The sequence below is a fragment of the Rhinichthys klamathensis genome, unplaced genomic scaffold (assembly GCF_029890125.1).
Source record: "Rhinichthys klamathensis goyatoka isolate OS25496 unplaced genomic scaffold, OSU_Roscu_1.1 h1tg000585l_1, whole genome shotgun sequence".
Taxonomy (NCBI): Eukaryota; Metazoa; Chordata; class Actinopteri; order Cypriniformes; family Leuciscidae; genus Rhinichthys; species Rhinichthys klamathensis.
In genome coordinates, this window is record NW_026607045.1 from 1,665,808 (window position 1) to 1,685,993 (window position 20,186).

The following is a 20,186-nucleotide window of genomic DNA, read 5'->3' on the forward strand; positions in this document are numbered from 1 at the left end:
GGTTCTGACATTGCAGTATATCGCGCTGATTAAATCTAACAATCGCTTATAAGTGATCATATCTCGCAAAACCGTGCAAATTATACTTTGTTCTCAAATTGTTAATGTTAACAACGTCAGCATTGCGTGACTACATTTAATGCCCTTCCGATATTTATCCTTGTTTTCGCATGGGCCGGTTGCAGTCTCTTTTTCCAAACTCTCAGTCAAAAGTCTTTTGCATTTTACAGCGGGTGAATCTCTAGTTGTCACTGGTGATTGTCGTTTGAACCTTTCTGGATCCGCCATCAAATTGATAAGTTTAATTATATCAAGTGCTGTTAGAAAAGGCTATAAATCTCCACCTCCAACATCCTCACACGCAATATAGCCGACTAGCCGAGACTCCTTCTTTGTGTGTACAGATGTGACGTAATGACGCAAAGACATGCTCGAATCTCCCGCGGAAATCCACCAGTACCACTGGAATTAAAAACATTATTACAAGCTTACCGCTTTGAATCGAGCTAAGGCAAGCAGATAGTTTTGAACACTGGCTGGTTATGTATTTTCTCAAATATGTATTTTGGATAATTTTTAACCCCAAAAAAGCTACGGACTGCAGCTTTAAAATGGCCTATTTTATTCAATATTTGTCAATTGGTTTTATGCTGCTTATCACGATCAGTGTAGCAAACAGCTAACAATTAAAAAAAAGAAAATTCAAGTACACTTAGCACAGGCAACACTGTTATGACAAATGGAGATGCTGCCTATGTACAGCATCCTAAAATAAATGATATGAGTCCATTTCAGTTAAGATGCTGTCTAAGTAGGCAGCACAGCAGACAGCAAGGCAGCTCCCTAGGTTGTGGAAAAGAGTCGATATGTCAAGTAGATGCTAACTGCAAATACAAATATAACCCATATTTAAGGTGACAATATAATTTTTTGGTGCAACAAATATTTTGTTTCAGCCCTTTACACACATATACAGTGCCATTCAAAAGTTTGGAGTCGGTAAGATGTTTGAATGTTTTTGGAAAAAGTCTCTTATTCTTACTGTATCTTAAAAATACAGTAAAACATTAACTGTATTCATGTGAAATTTGATTACAATTTAAAACAACTGTTTTCTATTTAAATATATATTTTAAAATGTAATTTATTCCTGTGATGTCAAAGCTGAATTTGCATAATTAATTACTGCACTCTTCAGTGTCACATGATCCTTCAGTAATCATTCTAATATGCTGATTTGATGCTCAAGAAACCATTATTATCAATGTTGGAACTAGTGATGCTTTTGATCAATTTAATGCATCCTCGCTGTATAAAAGTATTAATTTCTCTAAAAAAAAAAGAATGACATAACACTTTCAAATGGTAGTATATGCAAATAACACTAGATATAAATCAATTTGCAACAGTCTAATCCATAAAACAATTTAAAAAACAAACCATGCTGAACAGTTTAATCAGATGAATCCATCAGTTTGAGATTGTTTTCATAGAGTGTCTCTGTGAATCTTAAAATCTTCCCATTGTAGGAATTTTCATCTGTCAGTTCAATTTAAGAGTGTCTATCATCTGAGTTAGCATGGGTGTACTGAAAGTGCAAAAAGAAAAAGGAAATACGAAGACAAATTGGTGAGCGATGGGGAGGGGCGAGGGGCATTACATTTTTACCACAGGGCCGAGGGGAGAAGTCAGGCAGAAATTGCTTACGACAGTGAGAGATGTAGTAAAGCTTTACTCTTTCTCTCTCTCCATGACAGCGATCTAATAGTGCTGGCAGCTCAGGGGCACCAATAACACGTCTGAGGATTTGACTCTTCGGTTATGCACACACACACACACACACACGCACCATGACCTCGAATGTCTGTTTCAGCTTTAATCTAATTTTTAAGTGAAGAAAAGCATAATGCACATGTTAGCATAAATTAAACAGGAGCTGACATAAACACTGATATTATTAGAAAAGACTGAGACTGAACCCGTGTATTGAAGAGTAGCTTTATATCCTCAGGCAGTACAGGAGTGTGTTGTTGAGAGTGTTATTTTGGTCACTTATGAAACTCTCCTAGGAGGAGGAGGAGGTAAGCAAACAGAAGGTGTAGAAACACTTTCCTCTGTGACCTCTTCCTTGTTTGAATGGATAACCTCATTGGTTAGACCTCTGCTGTGCTGTGCTGGCTGGTCATTGGTGGAGAGAGAGGTAAGCAACCGGGCATCGACTGATTAATCACGGATGGCAGCTCTGGGCTCAGCGCTAAACACGCACTTAAAAATGTATGAGCAGAAAAGGAAATAGGGAGATAAATATTTTGAGGATGCACTCACATCTTCTACTTATTTAAAGGAATAGTTCACCCTGTCATCATTTACTCGCGCTCATTCGAAACCAGTATGAATTTCTTCAGTGGAAAGAATATTTTGAAAAACGTGCTAGTTGCTCTTTTCCATGCAAGTACAATGAATGGCAACTGAGGTTTTAAAGTTTAAAAAAGAACATCAAAAGCACCATAAACGTATCGCAAAAGTGGTCAATATGACTCGTGTGTTATATCTCAAGTCTTCTAAAGTCATAAAATAGCATTACATGTTGAAAAAAACTGAAATATAATTCATTAATCACTGACAAGTGGGCTCAAGTGGGCTTTTAACCACTACAATCAGTTCATTAAGTCAGTTTAATTTGAGAACCAAATCAGTCTGATTTAAGAATGAATCTTTTGAGTCTGATCTTTTTAATGAATCAGTTGATTCAGCTCACAGTTCACAAAGTAAGTCACCATGAAATCAAAATTGACTTTTTGTTATGGAATATTGCAGTGTTTATTAAAAATGATTTATCTGTGCACATCTTCCGTTAAATGCTGGTTTAACACATTTTGTCAACTGAATCAACCGATTCATTGAAGAAATTTGAAGAATTATGTGTCATGAATCAGACTTCTCTCATGAACGACTTCCTTTTAGTCTGTTCCACTATTGTTACTGGTAACTAAAACTATTAAAATCATTTTTAATTACTGAAATAAAGTGTCAATAAATATTAGATGATTAACTTAAAAAACTTGGCAACTAATTGAAATAAAGAAAATCCAGCTAAAGTACTAAAATGGCAACAACACTGAAATAACAAAAAATAAATTAAAGCTAAATAGGAATATAAAAGAAAAATCAATTAAGATGACAAAAGCACAACAAAAATACTAAAATTAAAACGGATTACAAAATTTAACTGGTAATATAAAAACAAAAGCTAATTCAAAATATGAATACTAGTATAATACTAAAAACAACACTGGTCTGTTCCTCGCACAAAACTATTGTGTGGTTTTAAAAGGCTTTAGAAATATAGCGCACAAGTCATACTGCTTTTTTGTCATTTTGGAGCTTGACAGCACCATCTTTATTCACTTTTACCAAACTAAATATAGTGGCCCATGATATTCTTCAAAAATTCTCCCTTAGTGTTCAACGAAGAAAAAAGCTATTAGTATTTTCTCTGACAAACAGGCTCACTCATTCTTTTCCACATTTCTCTTTTCCTCACTCCCTTGGCACAGTCGAGAGCAGGCACTTTCTGGCAAATCTCCCGGTATAATGGCACCTATTCACAGCGCTCTCCCTTTCTCCCACACACTCGTACGCTACCATCTGTGCAAACCCCAGTCTTTGTGCCCCTTGTGCTCTTCCATCATGCCGGGTAATCTTGGACTAAAGGGGGCCAATGGAGGCATCAGACCAGAGAGGACAGGGCAAACACCAGTGCCAATGATGTCCATCTGAACAAAGCATGCAACATTTAACAAGCCAAATAAACAAAAACTCAACACAAAAGCCTAAATCCTCACTGATAAACGAGGCTGCCACTTAAATTCACACAATTTTTTGGCACAAGCTGTCTGCATTCAGTCCACTGTACTGAATATCAAGGGCACATGTAATGCATTACAAACATTGCAGAGAGTACAGGGATGCTGAGAGTAGCACATAAAGATTGCTAGCCTCTGTACCTTTCTATATCCCAGAATGAGCTTTTAATTAAGGCATGAGTGATTGTTAATCATTCCCTGGCACAATCAATTAACACATCAGGTCTTTTCACAGCAGTGCCGTGACCTCAGGTGAAACTTGCAATCGCACACACCCTTGAGGCCTTGAGAAATGGATTTCATTAGGCTAGCATGCTCCAACACTAACGACAGCACACGTTCCCATTACGATTATAATTACAGGTTTTATCGCCTTGCACAACTCTCACATAAGCGGCTGGGTCACCCCAAAACCGTCCACGGAACAAGTATTAAAATCGATCCGCTAATTAAGCCTGCCTGTTTGCTGTAAACTCGATTGAGCGTTTTATGCCCACGCCATTGATCGGATAGCGGTAATGACATTTTACAGCGATCATCTGTGTGTCAATCAGGCGTGTCTGAAAATGTGGCACAGTGTGTGTGATGTGTGTCTGGAAATCTGATTGTCAGGAATATCGTCGATTGCATATGTTGTCTGTCAGCAAAGAGAGCCGCCTGTGACGGGACATGCGCTGAAGAGGGTTCGATTTGAAATAACCATATGTTAATACCCACCGGGTATTAGCATTTTGGAGAATAAAAGCTGTATACGCTGAAAAACAGACCCTTGTGTGCTCACTTAAACACTATCTTGACTGAAGTACCTGCAAGGCTGTGATTTGTAAAGTGCCATTTTCCATTAGGCTAATGCGCTCGTCATTGCCCAGGATTCTCTGTCCATCACGCTCCCATTGGACGCTCGGAAGAGGGTTGCCCATCACGTGGCACTGCAATTGGGCTGTGGTGCCTGGAGCAAGCGTCTGGTTGGCCGGGCCTTGGCGGATGATGGGGGGGATCCGATCGGATGGGCCTAGGGTGAAGAGAATGAGAGAGGCGTGGGCCACAAGAGGCAAATTTGCATGTAACCACCATATATCCCACCTTGTTCAAATGATACTCAAGAGATTGTTGAAAAAGACAAACTATGAATTATGCTAACAGAGATTCTGAGAGTGGCATGATGGTAAAATACAATATCATTCATCACGTGGTATAACATGAAGTAAATGCAACGAATAAAAACAGTATCAAATGCCCATGGCTTAATTCATCTGTGCATTGATGCATTCAGAAAAAGAAGACACATAAATTGACTGAATTTGTTTAACTGGCCATTTGTTTCAAACTCTTTCCAAACTATAGCCCGCCAAACTGAAAAGATCAGTAATTCATATGATTTTAATTAGTCAATGGCACAGGCCTCTTGGTATCATCTGATCAAGTCGTAGTACAGCTATAAACTCTTTTCGAAATGAATGTATAATGTTATTGCCCAATGGAAATAAGCCAAATGCACCTTTAGCAGGCTGAACTGCGTTATAATAAAATTATTCTGTCCATTTAGGATTGCTGTACAACATTTATGAGTCAAATGGTAAAGATGGATCTATTCTAAGACTGCATGCTTTTAAATACAACACATTTTTCCCCCCCAAGAAGATTATGCAGTTTTTATGAAATCATCAGTAGTGGTGGTGCTTGGATTTATGCTACGCTCCATTCCAAGCTAGATGTGGGAAAATACCATTTACACTACTGTTCTAAAGTTTGGAGTCAGTACATTTTTGTTCTTGTTGTTATTTTGACATAAATTAATACTTTTATTCTGCAAGGATGCATTAAATTGATCAAAAGTGACAGTAAAGATATTTATAATGACGCAAAAGATTTCAATTTCAAATAAATGCGTTTGAACTTTCTATTTATAAAAGAATCCTGGAAAACATTTATTAAGGTTTCCAAAAAAATTAAGAAACTGTTTTTAACATTGATGGTTATGAAATGATTTCTGAACGATCATGTGACACTGAAGACAGAAATAATGGCTGCTTAAAATGCAGCTTAGGAATAAATTACATTTTAAATAAACATTTATTTAATGTTTAAATAACATTAATTATATCTGTTTTCACTGTATTTTTGATCAAATAAATGCAGCCATGGTGAGCATAAGAGTCTTCTTTAAAAAAACCTTTGAATAATGATGTACATAAAAAAATGCTTTTTAAAGTCACCATGAATTTACTTTTTTTTTTTACAGAATGTTGCAGTGTTTATTATAAATGATTTATCACTGCACAGCATAATTAAAAAAAATCATAACCTCTCGCAATCTTTAAATTAAAAACGTTAACCTCAGCTCACCCTTGACTAAATATCCTCCACAACTGACTGCATGGCATTCAGATCTGCATCCATTTAGTTAACAACACCCAACTTCCTACGATCCAATCAATTCCCGAGGACAAAAACAAATCATTTTTTCTCATTCCAGAAGCTGTTTCACTCTGATATACGCCAAAATAGGGAAGAAAAAATTATCGCACCGTTTCATCACGACACTCTAGAATAATTGCACTGGACTCTGTTCTTCTACAATTTCCTCTTCTATTTCTTCATGTTTAGCTGCATCTCCCTCTATAGACCAATGTGATGGTCTAACACGAACGCGATTCCATGAATAATTTATTATTTGTTTGACTAGAGCTGAAAAAACCCACTGTCTACTGACCCAGGAGAAAAGTCCATAGACAAATAATTGACAATTCAGTTACTTTAGTATTCTCATTTGTAAAAAACAAGAACCTGGGAAAGGCAGCCTGCATCTCTGACATTTTCCCTCTGCTACGGTAACGAAAAGCAAAAGACCATAAGGTCAGAAAGGAAGACGAGAGCTGTATCGCCTAAACAAACTGCACTGTATTTCTACTTGATGTGAAATTCATAGCCACGAGTTTCATATAAAAACTATGTCCTTGGGTGCAGTGACCCTGGACATATATATGTCCTTCCATACATCATTTCATTATGTATCAGGTTAGAAACTTACATCAAACATCAGTCAGATGATGTCAACATGCCAGGGTCAGAGGGGTTTCTGGGAAATGCGATTACATTTCATAAGCCTGTTTTGTTTTCTTTAGCAAACCTACAGCACCCTGCGAAAACATTGGACTCTTGGCGAAGGTTTTTCGTGTGATGTGCTGAGACACAGTTTGGTACAGGCGCACACATGTGGAGTACACATAAACAGTTTATCCTGTTACTGGGGAGCATGACGGAGGCGGCATATGTTCCTGGGGTTATTTGCATAGCGCGATTGTGCCCTGTCCTTTCTGATTACGTCTCCAGTGCTTCCTGCTGTTCTCTCATTTGCGGATTGCAGAAATTTTAATTTGAGGAGGCTTTGAAGACTTTTGAATTTATTTTGGTTGAGAGCAAAAAGGCTCCAGCGGGGTGAAGCGGCAATTTGTTCAAACGCAAAAAAAAATATTACTCAAATCTTTGTGATAAGGCCTCACACAAGCAATTCAATTACATGTACAGTTCTGGACCTTTAATGTAGTTAGATTGATATTAAAATATCAATGCAAGCTGACTGACAGTGTTTGATGGAGCTGGTGGGGGTGTATAAAAGGGCAACTGTATATGTGTGTGTGCGTCTGTCCAAAGCTAGTTTAAAGTATTCACTTACTGCTTTCCACCTCCAGCAGGGCTTTGGTCAAGATGCTACCCGCCACACTGATGGCCTGGCAGATGTAGTACCCAGAATCCTCGCTGTGCACATCTGTAATAGTCAGCTCTCCACTTAACGACACGGAAAAACGGCCTGCTTGCGAAGGTGGCTGACTGGGAAACAGCAGGACCTGTTAAGACCGACAAATACTGGTAAACACCATAAAAAAACCCAGACTAAACAGGATAAATCACATTTAAATTGATGCTTTTTAGCTCAGACCAATATATATATATATATATATATATATATATACACACACACACACATATATATATATATACTGTATATGTTTTTATTATAAATACAAAAAGCTCAATCTAGGCTGTGCACAACCGTGATTTTACCATTTTCCAACACCCTTGACCATAGTAACCTCACTTTAACATGCAGCCTCTTGTGGCATATTGCTTTATCAGTTAATTTATGTTGTGTTACTGCTCGTGACTGTTTGTACAACAAATTATAAATGTATTAAAAAGGATATGAGATAATCAGTCTGCTGATATAATTTATGACTCATCACAATCACTTAAGATTTAAGAGCTTGGAGGAAATGGCTGATTTGCATTTACATTAATAGAACATCACTGTGCATTCAATGCGATACTTGGGCATAAATTTAGTTGACCGCTGAGCCTCACATCCACACATGGGCCGAACAATAGCTGCATTATCTCAGCTGGTGTTTTAGAGAGGGAGGTCAGGAAGAATGCCAGATACACAACAGACAAGGCCGAAGGATCTTAAGGAGTCTTCCTCTTGCATGAGGCTTCAACACTAACAGCTGCCCTATTGTTCCCACTTGGCAGTGTGTGTGTCACTGTTTCATTTTTGGGGATAATCCGGTGACCCCCTCACCCTAGCCCTCTGGCTCTGACCGGACTCACCCTTATCCTCAGTTCTGTTCTAGATCTACTGACCTCAAAGATCGGCCACACATATACACAGAAAAAAACAAACAAACAAAGAATAGATGAGAGATTAACTGGAGAAGAGTTCATGGCCCGCTGTACAGCGGATATATGATCACCTCTGGCCTATGACACACTCATGAAGGGATGTACGAAAGGAAGGTGAGAGGGATGTGGGAACCGGCTTTATTCCTCCAAGTGCTTTAGAACAACTAGAGGCTTATAATTTCATTTCTTCTTCTGAGCTTTATTAATAGAGACATGAGCATGTTATCTAGCTGGGCCCAAGGACACGTTCTATCCTCCCTTGACCCAATGAGGAGACACAAATGTGAACAAGCTCCTGCAGAAATCCCAGAGTTCCTTCTAACCCAGTGAATGGCCTGTCACTAGTATCTGAAATGGCTGCAAGGCTGTCTATTTCTTTCTCTTTGTCTCTCGGAATCTGAAAGCCCTTACAAAACCCTATGTATTTCTTCTTGCTTTTTATAATATTACACTAATACATATTAAAGAAATAGTTCACTATTTTCACAGAAATAGTTCACTGTCATCGTTTACTCACCCTCAAGTTGTTTCAAACCTGTATGCATTTCTTTCTTCTGCTGAACACAAAGGAAGATATTTTGAAGAATGTCGGTAACCAGACAGTTGATGTACCCCATTGACTTCAATAGTAGGAAAAAAAAAATACTATGGAAGTCAATGGGGTACATCAACTGTTTGGTTACAAACATTCTTCAAAATATCTTCCTTTGTGTTCAGCAGAAGAAAGAAATGCATACAGGTTTGAAACAACTTGAGGGTGAGTAAACAATGACAAAATTTTCATTTTTAAGTGAACTATTCTTTTAAATCACATAGAAATCATGAAAACTGAATGTAAAATGTCCAGGTCAGACAGCTCCTATCAAATATAGATATCAGATCATGTCAAACATTGACTCATATGTGCATTGTCACTTATAGTCATAAGACAGTTTTCATAGCAAAAGTGCTTCTACTCGTCCTCCAGGTGAGATCAGATGGATAATGAAAAATAAATCCATCAGATTCCAAGCCTATATGGGCACTAGACTTGCCTTCCTACTCACAATATTAGAGGTGTCACTCACAGATCTACAGTGTGCATGATACCATAACGAGTGACCTCAAAAAATATTTGGACACTCTGGTCAAAGTGTATGAATGTGGTTGCATTAAAACAATCACTTTTATGAGGCACTTTTGCAATGAACTGGTGTCATGATGATTTTCAATGGGTGTATAAAATAAGTTCTCCTTAAGGTCAAATTTGATAACCAGAAAGTGTCAAAATACATAAATCATTTAATCACATTGGCTTATCCGTTCAAATACTTTTTGGTCCATTGCATAAATAACACAACAGCAAGACTTGTATTAGCTTTAATGTTTTTCTGAGCACAGTTGACCCAAACCATCAGTCATTAGACAGATTACAGTCCAAGAGATTCGTTTAGTTTGTGTCTTTTTGTCTTAAAATCCTTCCAAAACAATGCTACATTTTTCATCAAAAATCCTGTTCACTAGTTAAGAGTTTGGCCTTCCTTTAAGGAAGTACAATGAAAGTATTCGGCAGATACCTTGATATGTTTTGACACTGACTGTAAGGGTTCCCCAGCGTGCATGTGTGTACTGTTCTCTCTTACCTGACTGCCTTCTTTCTGCCAGAACACAGCAGGAGGGGGATTTCCCTTCGTTCCACAAAGAAAGGTGACAGTACGGCCTTGGGCAGAGATCTGATCCCGGGGACGCACCACGATCTGAGGAGGAACTGAAAGGAGAAAAGAAACTTATGAAGCTGTATAGCCACGCAGAACAAATCGAGACCCTATAGAGTCTATATGAGCTTCTAGAACATTCTGGTGTCTATGTAACTTCTCCAAGTTGAGACTTTCCTAGAGTCTGGCAGTTTTGTTTAGTCTATACTTGAGTTTCCCGAGGAGATGAACTGTGAGTGTTAGTACTGCATGCTGGTGGTACACAGTTAAGCTGTCATAGCTGATATTGTACATAGTGCCACATTCTGGTACCAGTGTTGGAAAAGAAGATAAACTTAGTGTAGAGTTTCTTTACCATGTAAACAGCACTCTGAGCTATAAAGTCTGTTTAAAGCCAAAAGTCATGCTATATATAGCTGTTAATATGTAACACAAAACCAACACTGACACCTTTACCCATAAACAATTTGGGGTTTGCTCTGAAAATCATGAAACTAATCCACATCACTTAAGTCATAATAGAGGGCAGTTTTGATAAAACCAGGGTTTCTGAAAACTCAAGTAGGGCTATAACCAAATGCATATAATGTCTGAAGGCAGAGGTTTCAGGGTTGGTCTTTCTGAACAGAAAGAGATGGATATAAAGAGCTTAATTATTATGGAAGTCTTTTCTCCTCTGTGCCCGCAGAGGTACTTTAAAGTACATGATAGCACATCTGATGCAGTGCTGAAGAGCCCTTATCTTGTGGGGAATGTGTGGGCGTATAAAGAGCAAATATACATTTATATAGAAGTAATCTGGCTCTTTCGCCTAATGTACATTTTCTGTCCACTAATGAGGGTCTGGATATAAATGAGGACCTCTCAAACTCCCAAGAGCATCATTGGGTGGCCAATGGGTTCGCCTCATCTATCTCTCTGCGGATCCATTCTTCCATCTCGTTCACTTTCTCTCTCTAAATCTCTTTGATGAGACCTTGTTGGCTTTCTTTCTGCCGCGGCTGCTTGGTTCTTGCCCTTAGTGTGAGTTTGATCAATGGTTGTTCGTGATGGATGCTAATCTGCTGGTCTTATCTGCCCTGCAGCCATCTTTCTACCCAGCAACATCACAAGGCCTTGAACAGTTTCTACCCAGACCAAACACAACATTTTTAAGTGAATTTTTAAAACATAGCTCGAAACCGAGTATTTGTATTTACTTTCATTCTGTAGAGCTGTTTCCGTACACAAGAATGTTGCTCATGTGAATGCCCTCTAATGTGCCTGAACAGGGTCAGATGAACACAAAAAAGACTAGTTGTACTCAAAAATATGTAGTATTACATATTTACATCTTACATATACCTACAACATGTCTGTCATTTTTTTGTATAAGGTTGTATTTTAAATTAAGATGGATGGATGGATGCAGGGCTTGACATCAACTTTTTTGCTCACCAGTCACTGTGGCTAGCTAGTGGTTTTCCAAAGTTAATTTTGACCGATACCATGAGGAAAAACTGCCATATAGATATTTTTAATATTATCTCATAATTTGGCAGCAAGTATATTAGGCTGCGGTCACTAAGACCTGACACACAGAACCATTATACTGTTAAACATGCATTTTCTTTCTCAACTGTTTACGTTCACTTAAAACATAAGTGACTGTGTTTAAGGCAAAACCGGGATTTCGACATTATTTCGTGTGTATTTGACTGTTTAAGCCCAATAAGCACTAAAAAATAACTCAATTTAATACTGAAAGGTGGCTTTATGTGCACACACTTTGGATGTGAGCACAAAATCTGCGAGAATGTGTAAAATTATGTACAATATGCACAATTCCAAACCGAAATTCAAGCCATGTAACAGCAACAATATTCATCCGGAACAAATTAAACGAGTGAGTGAGGCACTCGACACAAGTGGCAAGTAGGAGTGACTGCGTTACACGGCACTGCTGAAATCCAACCGCATTTGGTGGGTGCTAATGTCAAGCCCTGGATGAATGGATGGAAGAACAATAGACAGACAGATTTACAGACACAATGATAGAACAACAGGCAGGCAGGCGGATATATGGATAGACAGATGGATAGATGGATAGACAGAAAGATAGATAGATAAAGACAAGACATTACAGACTGCAGTACAAGCAACTAGTATGAGCTTTCATGTTTGCGGTTACCAGATGTCAAGAGTTTAAATACTCTTACTAAATACTTAATCTTTACAATCTGGCAACCATACGCACAAGCTCTTTCAACACTGCGGAAGAAGGGCCAATGATCTGAAAACACTGACAAACAAGCAAGCTGGAGTTTAGCGATCTCCGCTGAGATACTCTGTTCAAATAAAAATGTAATTCAGCCAGTCTGTGTTGCTTCACGAACCGCATACACTGTTTGCTGAGACTTGATCTGCAATCAAAGCTTCTCAGTGATGAACTTTAATAAATCCAAACATGGATCTCAACTATATTGTTTGCAATTGTGGTTAGTGAATAATTGCACTTAACTAACCTCTGTGTGACAATACAGTCTTTTTTGCTGTTACATTCATGTAATTTGGAATTATTGGAATTTCACTTTTAACTTTGAGAGAAGTTCTTGTTTTACTTTTCATAATGTAGAAAATATAGAGGTAAAAAAAAAACATGCATATGAGTTGACATTCTCTTGATTTGTACTTGAATGTGAAAGTGCAATAATTCTCCTGAAATGTAAAAAAAAAAAAAAAACTCAAATGACACCAATCATTGTGATTATAGTTTTGAGCAAAATAAAGATGATTATTAGTTTAACCATTATGCAGCATGACCAAAATGTGACCAAGTTATCATTGATTAAAACTAGCCCTATTCGGACAGGACTAGATTTCCAGGGGGACGTTTGAGAAAATCGTGTTTCACAGACGTACTTTGCGATTTTAATCCCGTCCGAATCTGCCATGTCTGTGTTTTTCTCACACAACTTCTGTAAAAAAAAATCCAGAGCAAATTACCTACTGAGGCGGTCCTCTGAGAAATCTAATCCCAACCGAATTTATTGTAATGTTGTATTATCCTGTTTTTTGACCTACCTGAGCTACCGTTTGTGCACCAATCTTCAGCATGCTTTCATTTCATTTCAATATGGATGGTATCCGACGAAAAAATTCAATTATAAAATTAATAAATAGAGCCAAATTACAGACACTGTGAAGACTACCCATTTCAATGTCAGTGTCAGTGTAACGGATGTAGGCAAGTAAGAGCTGTGTGTGTAAATCTTACTCCACTGGCCTCAAGAGGCGAACTAGCGGCTACGGTCTTTAGCGTACTTGTTAGCGCGCCCGCCTCCCACACCAGAGACCCCGATTCGAATCCCGCTCGGACCATGTCTAGTAGGACTGGTTACATTTGGTGCCGTTGACTTGAATGGGAGTGAGGTTTAGGGGGGTGAGTGTAAGGGACGTAGGCCAGTAAGAGCGGTGTGTGTAAACCTCACTCCCCTGGCCTCAAGAGCCGCTAGAGGCGACTGTCTTTAGTGTCAATGTTAGCGTGCCTGTCTCCCACACTGGAGACCCCGGTTTGAATCCTGCTCAGAGCAGGTTGACTAGGACCGGTTATATCAGGTAAGAGTAAGATGCTTGTCTAGATTTCGCTGCTCACCAATATGGGTTTATTATTATAACCAGGCACTTCTATAAACTCGTGAAGTTACTTAAATAGGGTTTTTATAATAAATTAAAATTATATCAATAAATAATAACTTAAGACAAATACGTCATACGTAATGCACGCAAACGCAGCACATGACATTCTGTAACGGCCATATCTATAAAGCACACACTCCCCAGCTCTGTAAAAAACACAGAGTGTTGCAGAAATGCAGAGTCCTGTCCGAATCAGTACATGAAATCACAGACGTCACCGATTCTATAACACCGATTCTATCATCTCTGCACTGGTTACCTATTAAGTTCCGTATCAATTACAAAGTACTACTACTGACCTATAAAGCCCTTAATGGTTTAGCTCCTATGTACTTAACGGACCTTCTTTCGCCCTACAATCCACCGCGTTCTCTAAGATCACTAAATTCAAGGCTTCTGGTCATTCCTAGGATATCGAAGTCCACGAAAGGAGGGAGGGCATTCTCGCATTTAGCTCCAAAACTCTGGAATAGCCTTCCCGATACGGTCCGATGCTCTGACTCGCTGACACAGTTTAAAACTAGACTAAAGACGTGTCTCTTTAGTCAAGCATTCACATAATGCTTACCTTTTAGTCCTCTGCTATGCCATACGGAACCGTTTGCCACTGAAACTGCTTAACGCACCAGTGGGGCTCGACAGCCTTATAGACAAACGGGTCGGTCCGTATGGTTGCGGTTGGGTTGCGGAGAGTTTGGGTTGCGGAGAGTTGTGAGATTATGGTTTTCTAACACCTACTCCCGTGTAATGGAAATCATTATGAACATCAGCTATGCTAATTTTTTTCCCATCTGCCTTTCTGCTGTTATCTCGGGACGCTTGTCCCGAGAAAAATGGCGTTCGTAGGCTCCAGTTTGGTATCCTGCCTCTCACGGGGATTTCGGATGCCTCAACGCCTGTGATGAGAAGACCAACGCCTGTGAAGAGACGACTCAACGCCTGCGAAGAGACGACTCAACGCCGGCGATATGTTATCCCCTAAACATTACATGATTAACTAAATGTATTTTTTCCAGGTACTTTCTGATATGCACTTACTGTAAAGCTATGATTGTTAGCCAGAGGAGAACTGGCCCCTGACTAGCCTGGGTTCTCCCAAGGTTTTTTTCTCCATCCAATCTGATGGAGTTTTGGTTCCTTGCCACTGTCGCCTTGCTTTTGGCTTGCTTAGTTGGGGATATTTAATATTCAACAATATTATTGAACTGTGTTGTACTACTTTCATGTTATCACTGTGAAGCTGCTTTGATGCAATCTGTATTGTGAAAAGCGCTATATAAATAAATGTGACTTGACTTGACTTGACTTGACGTCAAGTGATAAAAATTGTAACTCAAACATCGTTTGGAAAACTAGTCCATCCGAATAGGGCTAAAAATGCCCAGACATTTAGTCGACTAAAACTTGACTAAATAAAAACAAGGTTGACTAAATATGATAAAAAACTAAAAAGTACATTTGACACAGGACTAAGACTAAATTGAAAAAAAAAAAGCTCACAAAATTAACACAAGAACAAACTCCCATATTAGTAGAGGATGCTGCATGATAGACAGGGTTTGGAATTTTAGCAACGGGGGTGGAATATAAACTAAACTGATGATCGGCCTTCATGTGTTTGAGCTCGGCTGGGGCTGATGGGTATTGATTATTTCCATGCTATTGCCCTTTATCAGGCGCCTGTGAATGTGGATCGCTGTCACCTTTAACCTTCACCCGCTAATTGATTTCTCATCCTCCTTCCCACTCCTGTGCAATTTTTTTCTTGTGTTTCACACACGATTACAGTGACGCGTCGGCTCTGACAACACGCATTTATACTCAGGAAGGGCTTTCTCCTTTAGCTCACCTCAAATTTCCCACTAATTCATCAAGCCGAAGGGCTGATAGCGTTTGCACCTTCCCTATGCGACTAACAAACTGCACTCTATTTGTCTCACAATCTACCTCAATCACTCTCTTATTTCACCCCACCACTTGCTTAGTTGCTCCTTTTTCTATTTCTTTTTGTCTCTTTCATTACAAAAGTCAAATACAATCCAAAAGGTGCAATCAATGCAGCTGTCTTAGATCAATTTCCCGATTGGCTCCCTGCCTGCCTGCCTGCTGGCTTTTCTCGTAGACTCTGTCGTGGAGCGTAGGCTGCATCACAGCCTGGAGGCGACATGCATGCTGAAACAGAACAAGGCCCACTAGGGAGCCTGGCCACAGGGGTCACGAGGTTGCTGTCCAGAGGTCAAGCAGAAGCCATATCACTGACCCTGGAGGTCAAATCTGCAACATCCCTTGCCACTATAATTTGGGACACTAGTCTAGAGAGACTTCAAAGCAAACTGGAGAGTGGCAATGATACCAATTTCCCCATTTGCCTTTCTGGGATTGACTGTATTTCTCACCTGGGCTGATGCAAGGACTGAAATATTGACTTAATGGTATGCAATATCATGAATTATGATCCTTCTCTCTAAATATGCAAAAATGTATATATGTGAATGTGAATATAAGTGGAAAATCTTAGAATTTTTTATCAGACAAAAAAGATGTAACTTAAACACATACTGTCTTCAAGGGATTTCACTCTAAAAATATGACTTTACAATTTAGCAGCAAGAAGTGAAAGCTACCACAAAAATGTGCCCTGGACTGTGATAAATAATTACCAGTTAAAACAACATTACAGAAACAGCATGGAGTTTTGAGGAAGGAGAGAATGGTGGTGTCGCATACATGCAAATGTGTTATGACAGGAACAGGAAGAAGATTTTAGAAAGGATTTAAAATATACATAATACCTCTATTGCTAACAACCATGCCATGCTTTTAAAAGACAAATCAAATGGATGAGAATGCCAAGTCTTTGAAATATGGGCCAAATAAATTAAGATACATAAATTAATATAATAAAAAGAAAAACAAGTGAACAAAAAAAAACTTTATTATTAATGTAATTTTAATAAATTATTATAAATAATATTATTGTTGTTGTTTATGTTGTTAATACTATTGTTAGGGATGCACATTAATTTCTCTTCTGAAATTTGTTATGAAAAAAAAAAAGACTACTCAGCCATAAAATCAACTATAAGTATTCCAAGTTATAGAACAGAATGCCATCTGTTTATTTATCTGTTTATATTTCTGGACATCTTTTTTTATTTTATATATATATATATACACTCACCGGCCACTTTATTAGGTACACCTGTCCAACTGCTCGTTAACACTTAATTTCTAAGCAGCCAATCACATGGCGGCAACTCAGTGCATTTAGGCATGTAGACATGGTCAAGACAATCTCCTGCAGTTCAAACCGAGCATCAGTATGGGGAAGAAAGTTGATTTGAGTGACTTTGAACGTGGCATGATTGTTGGTGCCAGAAGGGCTGGTCTGAGTATTTCAGAAACTGCTAATCTACTGGGATTTTCACGCACAACCATCTCTAGGGTTTACAGAGAATGGTCCGAAAAAGAAAAAACATCCAGTGAGCGGCAGTTCTGTGGGCGGAAATGCCTTGTTGATGCCAGAGGTCAGAGGAGAATGGCCAGACTGGTTCGAGCTGATAGAAGGGCAACAGTGACTGAAATAACCACTCGTTACAACCGAGGTATGCAGCAAAGCATTTGTGAAGCCACAACACGCACAACCTTGAGGCGGATGGGCTACAACAGCAGAAGACTCCACCGGGTACCACTCATCTCCACTACAAATAGGAAAAAGAGGCTACAATTTGCAAGAGCTCACCAAAATTGAACAGTTGAAGACTGGAAAAATGTTGCCTGGTCTGATGAGTCTCGATTTCTGTTGAGACATTCAGATGTTAGAGTCAGAATTTGGCGTAAACAGAATGAGAACATGGAACCATCATGCCTTGTTACCACTGTGCAGGCTGGTGGTGGTGGTGTAATGGTGTGGGGGATGTTTTCCTGGCACACTTTAGGCCCCTTAGTGCCAATTGGGCATCGTTTAAATGCCACGGCCTACCTGAGCATTGTTTCTGACCATGTCCATCCCTTTATGGCCACCATGTACCCATCCTCTGATGGCTACTTCCACCATGTCACAAAGCTCTAATCATTTCAAATTGGTTTCTTGAACATGACAATGAGTTCACTGTACTAAAATGGCCTCCACAGTCACCAGATCTCAACCCAATAGAGCATCTTTGGGATGTGGTGGAACGGGAGATTCGCATCATGGATGTGCAGCCGACAAATCTGCGGCAACTGTGTGATGCCATCATGTCAATATGGACCAAACTCCCTGAGGAATGCTTCCAGCACCTTGTTGAATCTATGCCACGAAGAATTGAGGCAGTTCTGAAGGCAAAAGGGGGTCCAACCCGTTACTAGCATGGGGTACCTAATAAAGTGGCCGGTGAGTGTATATATATATATATATATATATATATATAAAATAAATGGTACAAATAATAACATTAAAAACATCTTTATATTTGATAATATACTACTACTAATAATAATAATAATACATCATAAATATTAATAAATAATTATATAATCTTAAATGTATTATTATTAATAATAATAATGTATAGGATACACATTAATTTCACTTCTAAAGTTAAACATAACTGCTCAGCCATAAAATCAACTACAGCTATTCCAAGTTATAGATAGAATGCCATCTGTTAAGATATCTATAAGTCTTTCTGGAGATTTTTTCCTTGAAATATCACAGATGGTGTATTTGATGGAATAGCAGTAGACAGAGCTGTGAAGGTGCCAGGCTGGCTGGCTGGTTAGTGACAGGTCAAAAGTGTCACCCACCCAAATAGACTAAACAAAAGTGCTGAACTTTGTGTCCTCCCAAGACTGCCCAAAACACGTGCAAGGATCCAACACCTACATGCTCCCTCTGGGAGAGTTAGTGGTTAGTGAATACACAGGCACAAACTCGTATGCACATAGACCGCCAACAAAACATGTCTTCAAACACCGTGTCTATCCCCAGAGGGACTCGAAATGACAGGCAGTTGTCAGCGTTGAACAGTTATGCAGACAAAAAGTGGGGAAGGTTCATGCTTCAGTGCTCAGCGCCGCAATTAAAACCCCCTACATGCAATTAATACAGTCTTTAGAGTGTAACCGATTAAATGCTTTCCAGCATTGCAGGTTATCTACACCAATACAGGGCATATGTTTACAATGCCTAGCTGAGCAGCCTTTTCTGTCCAGCAACACCTGCCAAATTCATAAGCTGTATATTTACTGCATAATCAAAATGAGAGCGTAATCTGCATAAATGTGGTTTCTAAGAGAGCTTGTGCTTTTTTAAATGCCCCCCCTTGAGGATACAGTAATATGCATGGGCTAAGATCAGTCCTGTCAGAGTTTGAAATAGGAAACACTTTTTTTTAGGACAGCTTAAAATGAGCACCGTTGGAGAGGCGCCCCAGTGCAGCAGGATTTATCTGATGTAAATCGCTGCTACATGGATTTATTTCATATTTATTGACTCAGCTCTTAGACATGCTAATGAAGAGGGCAGTTGAGGAAAATGCCATGGACCATTTCATGATGTTGAAAACATGCTAAATTATGAAACCAAACCGTCATCTTTAGCAGAAAGAAGACAGAATCTATTCCTGTTTCTCCCTTGCACAAAGTCTGACTAATCTAAGCCAGTGTGTATTAAACGTCTGGCTTTTCCACTGAATACAGAGAGTTCTGACACACTTATCTAGCTTAGAAGTCTAAAACCAAGTTCATTTTATAGCCCTGTTGCAAATCCCAAAATCTACTTTTTAAGACTGTGAACAACAAGATGATTGCAATAGTCTAACAGTAGCATGTTGGGATTGCCGTGTACACTATCATCCAGAAGTTTGGGGTCAGTTTTTGTTTTTTTATTTAATTTTTATTTATTAAAAGACTTACTTCAAAAACAATTAAAAAAATCTTACGACCCAAAACATGAATGGTATAGTGTACATGAAGGATATGTGAGATACTGCTTAGATTGTGAACAAAACACTTTAATATTTAACTTGTATCTCAACAAATTGAGATTTGTGCATTTGATTTGTCCTCCAAAAAAGTTTTTGAAAAGGTTAGAACATTTTAATTTATCAAATTCTTCCCAAAATCTTCATAGAGGTGAAAATAACTGAGATTTCCCCTGATGACAAACATCTGAGTGATAAAATCTTCCTTTAGGTACTGTTTGCAATAACTCTGACATTGACTTAAAATATTGCCTAGGTGAGCAGCTCAATAGATCTTGGAACAGAAGATTTGTTAGGCTAAA

At 38.8% G+C, this 20,186-nt stretch overlaps 1 protein-coding gene across 3 annotated transcripts in view; it reads right to left on the reverse strand.

Moving 5' to 3' along the window:
• Positions 1–20,186, reverse strand: part of robo3 (roundabout, axon guidance receptor, homolog 3 (Drosophila)) — an 89,147-nt gene that overhangs the window by 20,139 nt on the left and 48,822 nt on the right. For all 3 annotated transcript variants that reach the window (XM_056240162.1, XM_056240161.1, XM_056240159.1), the window contains exons 7-9: positions 10,169–10,293; positions 7,543–7,714; positions 4,673–4,878 (exon numbers count right to left, since the gene is read on the reverse strand). In XM_056240162.1, coding sequence (XP_056096137.1) covers positions 4,673–4,878; positions 7,543–7,714; positions 10,169–10,293 — 503 coding nt within the window. The remainder of the gene's footprint in view (positions 1–4,672; positions 4,879–7,542; positions 7,715–10,168; positions 10,294–20,186) is intronic.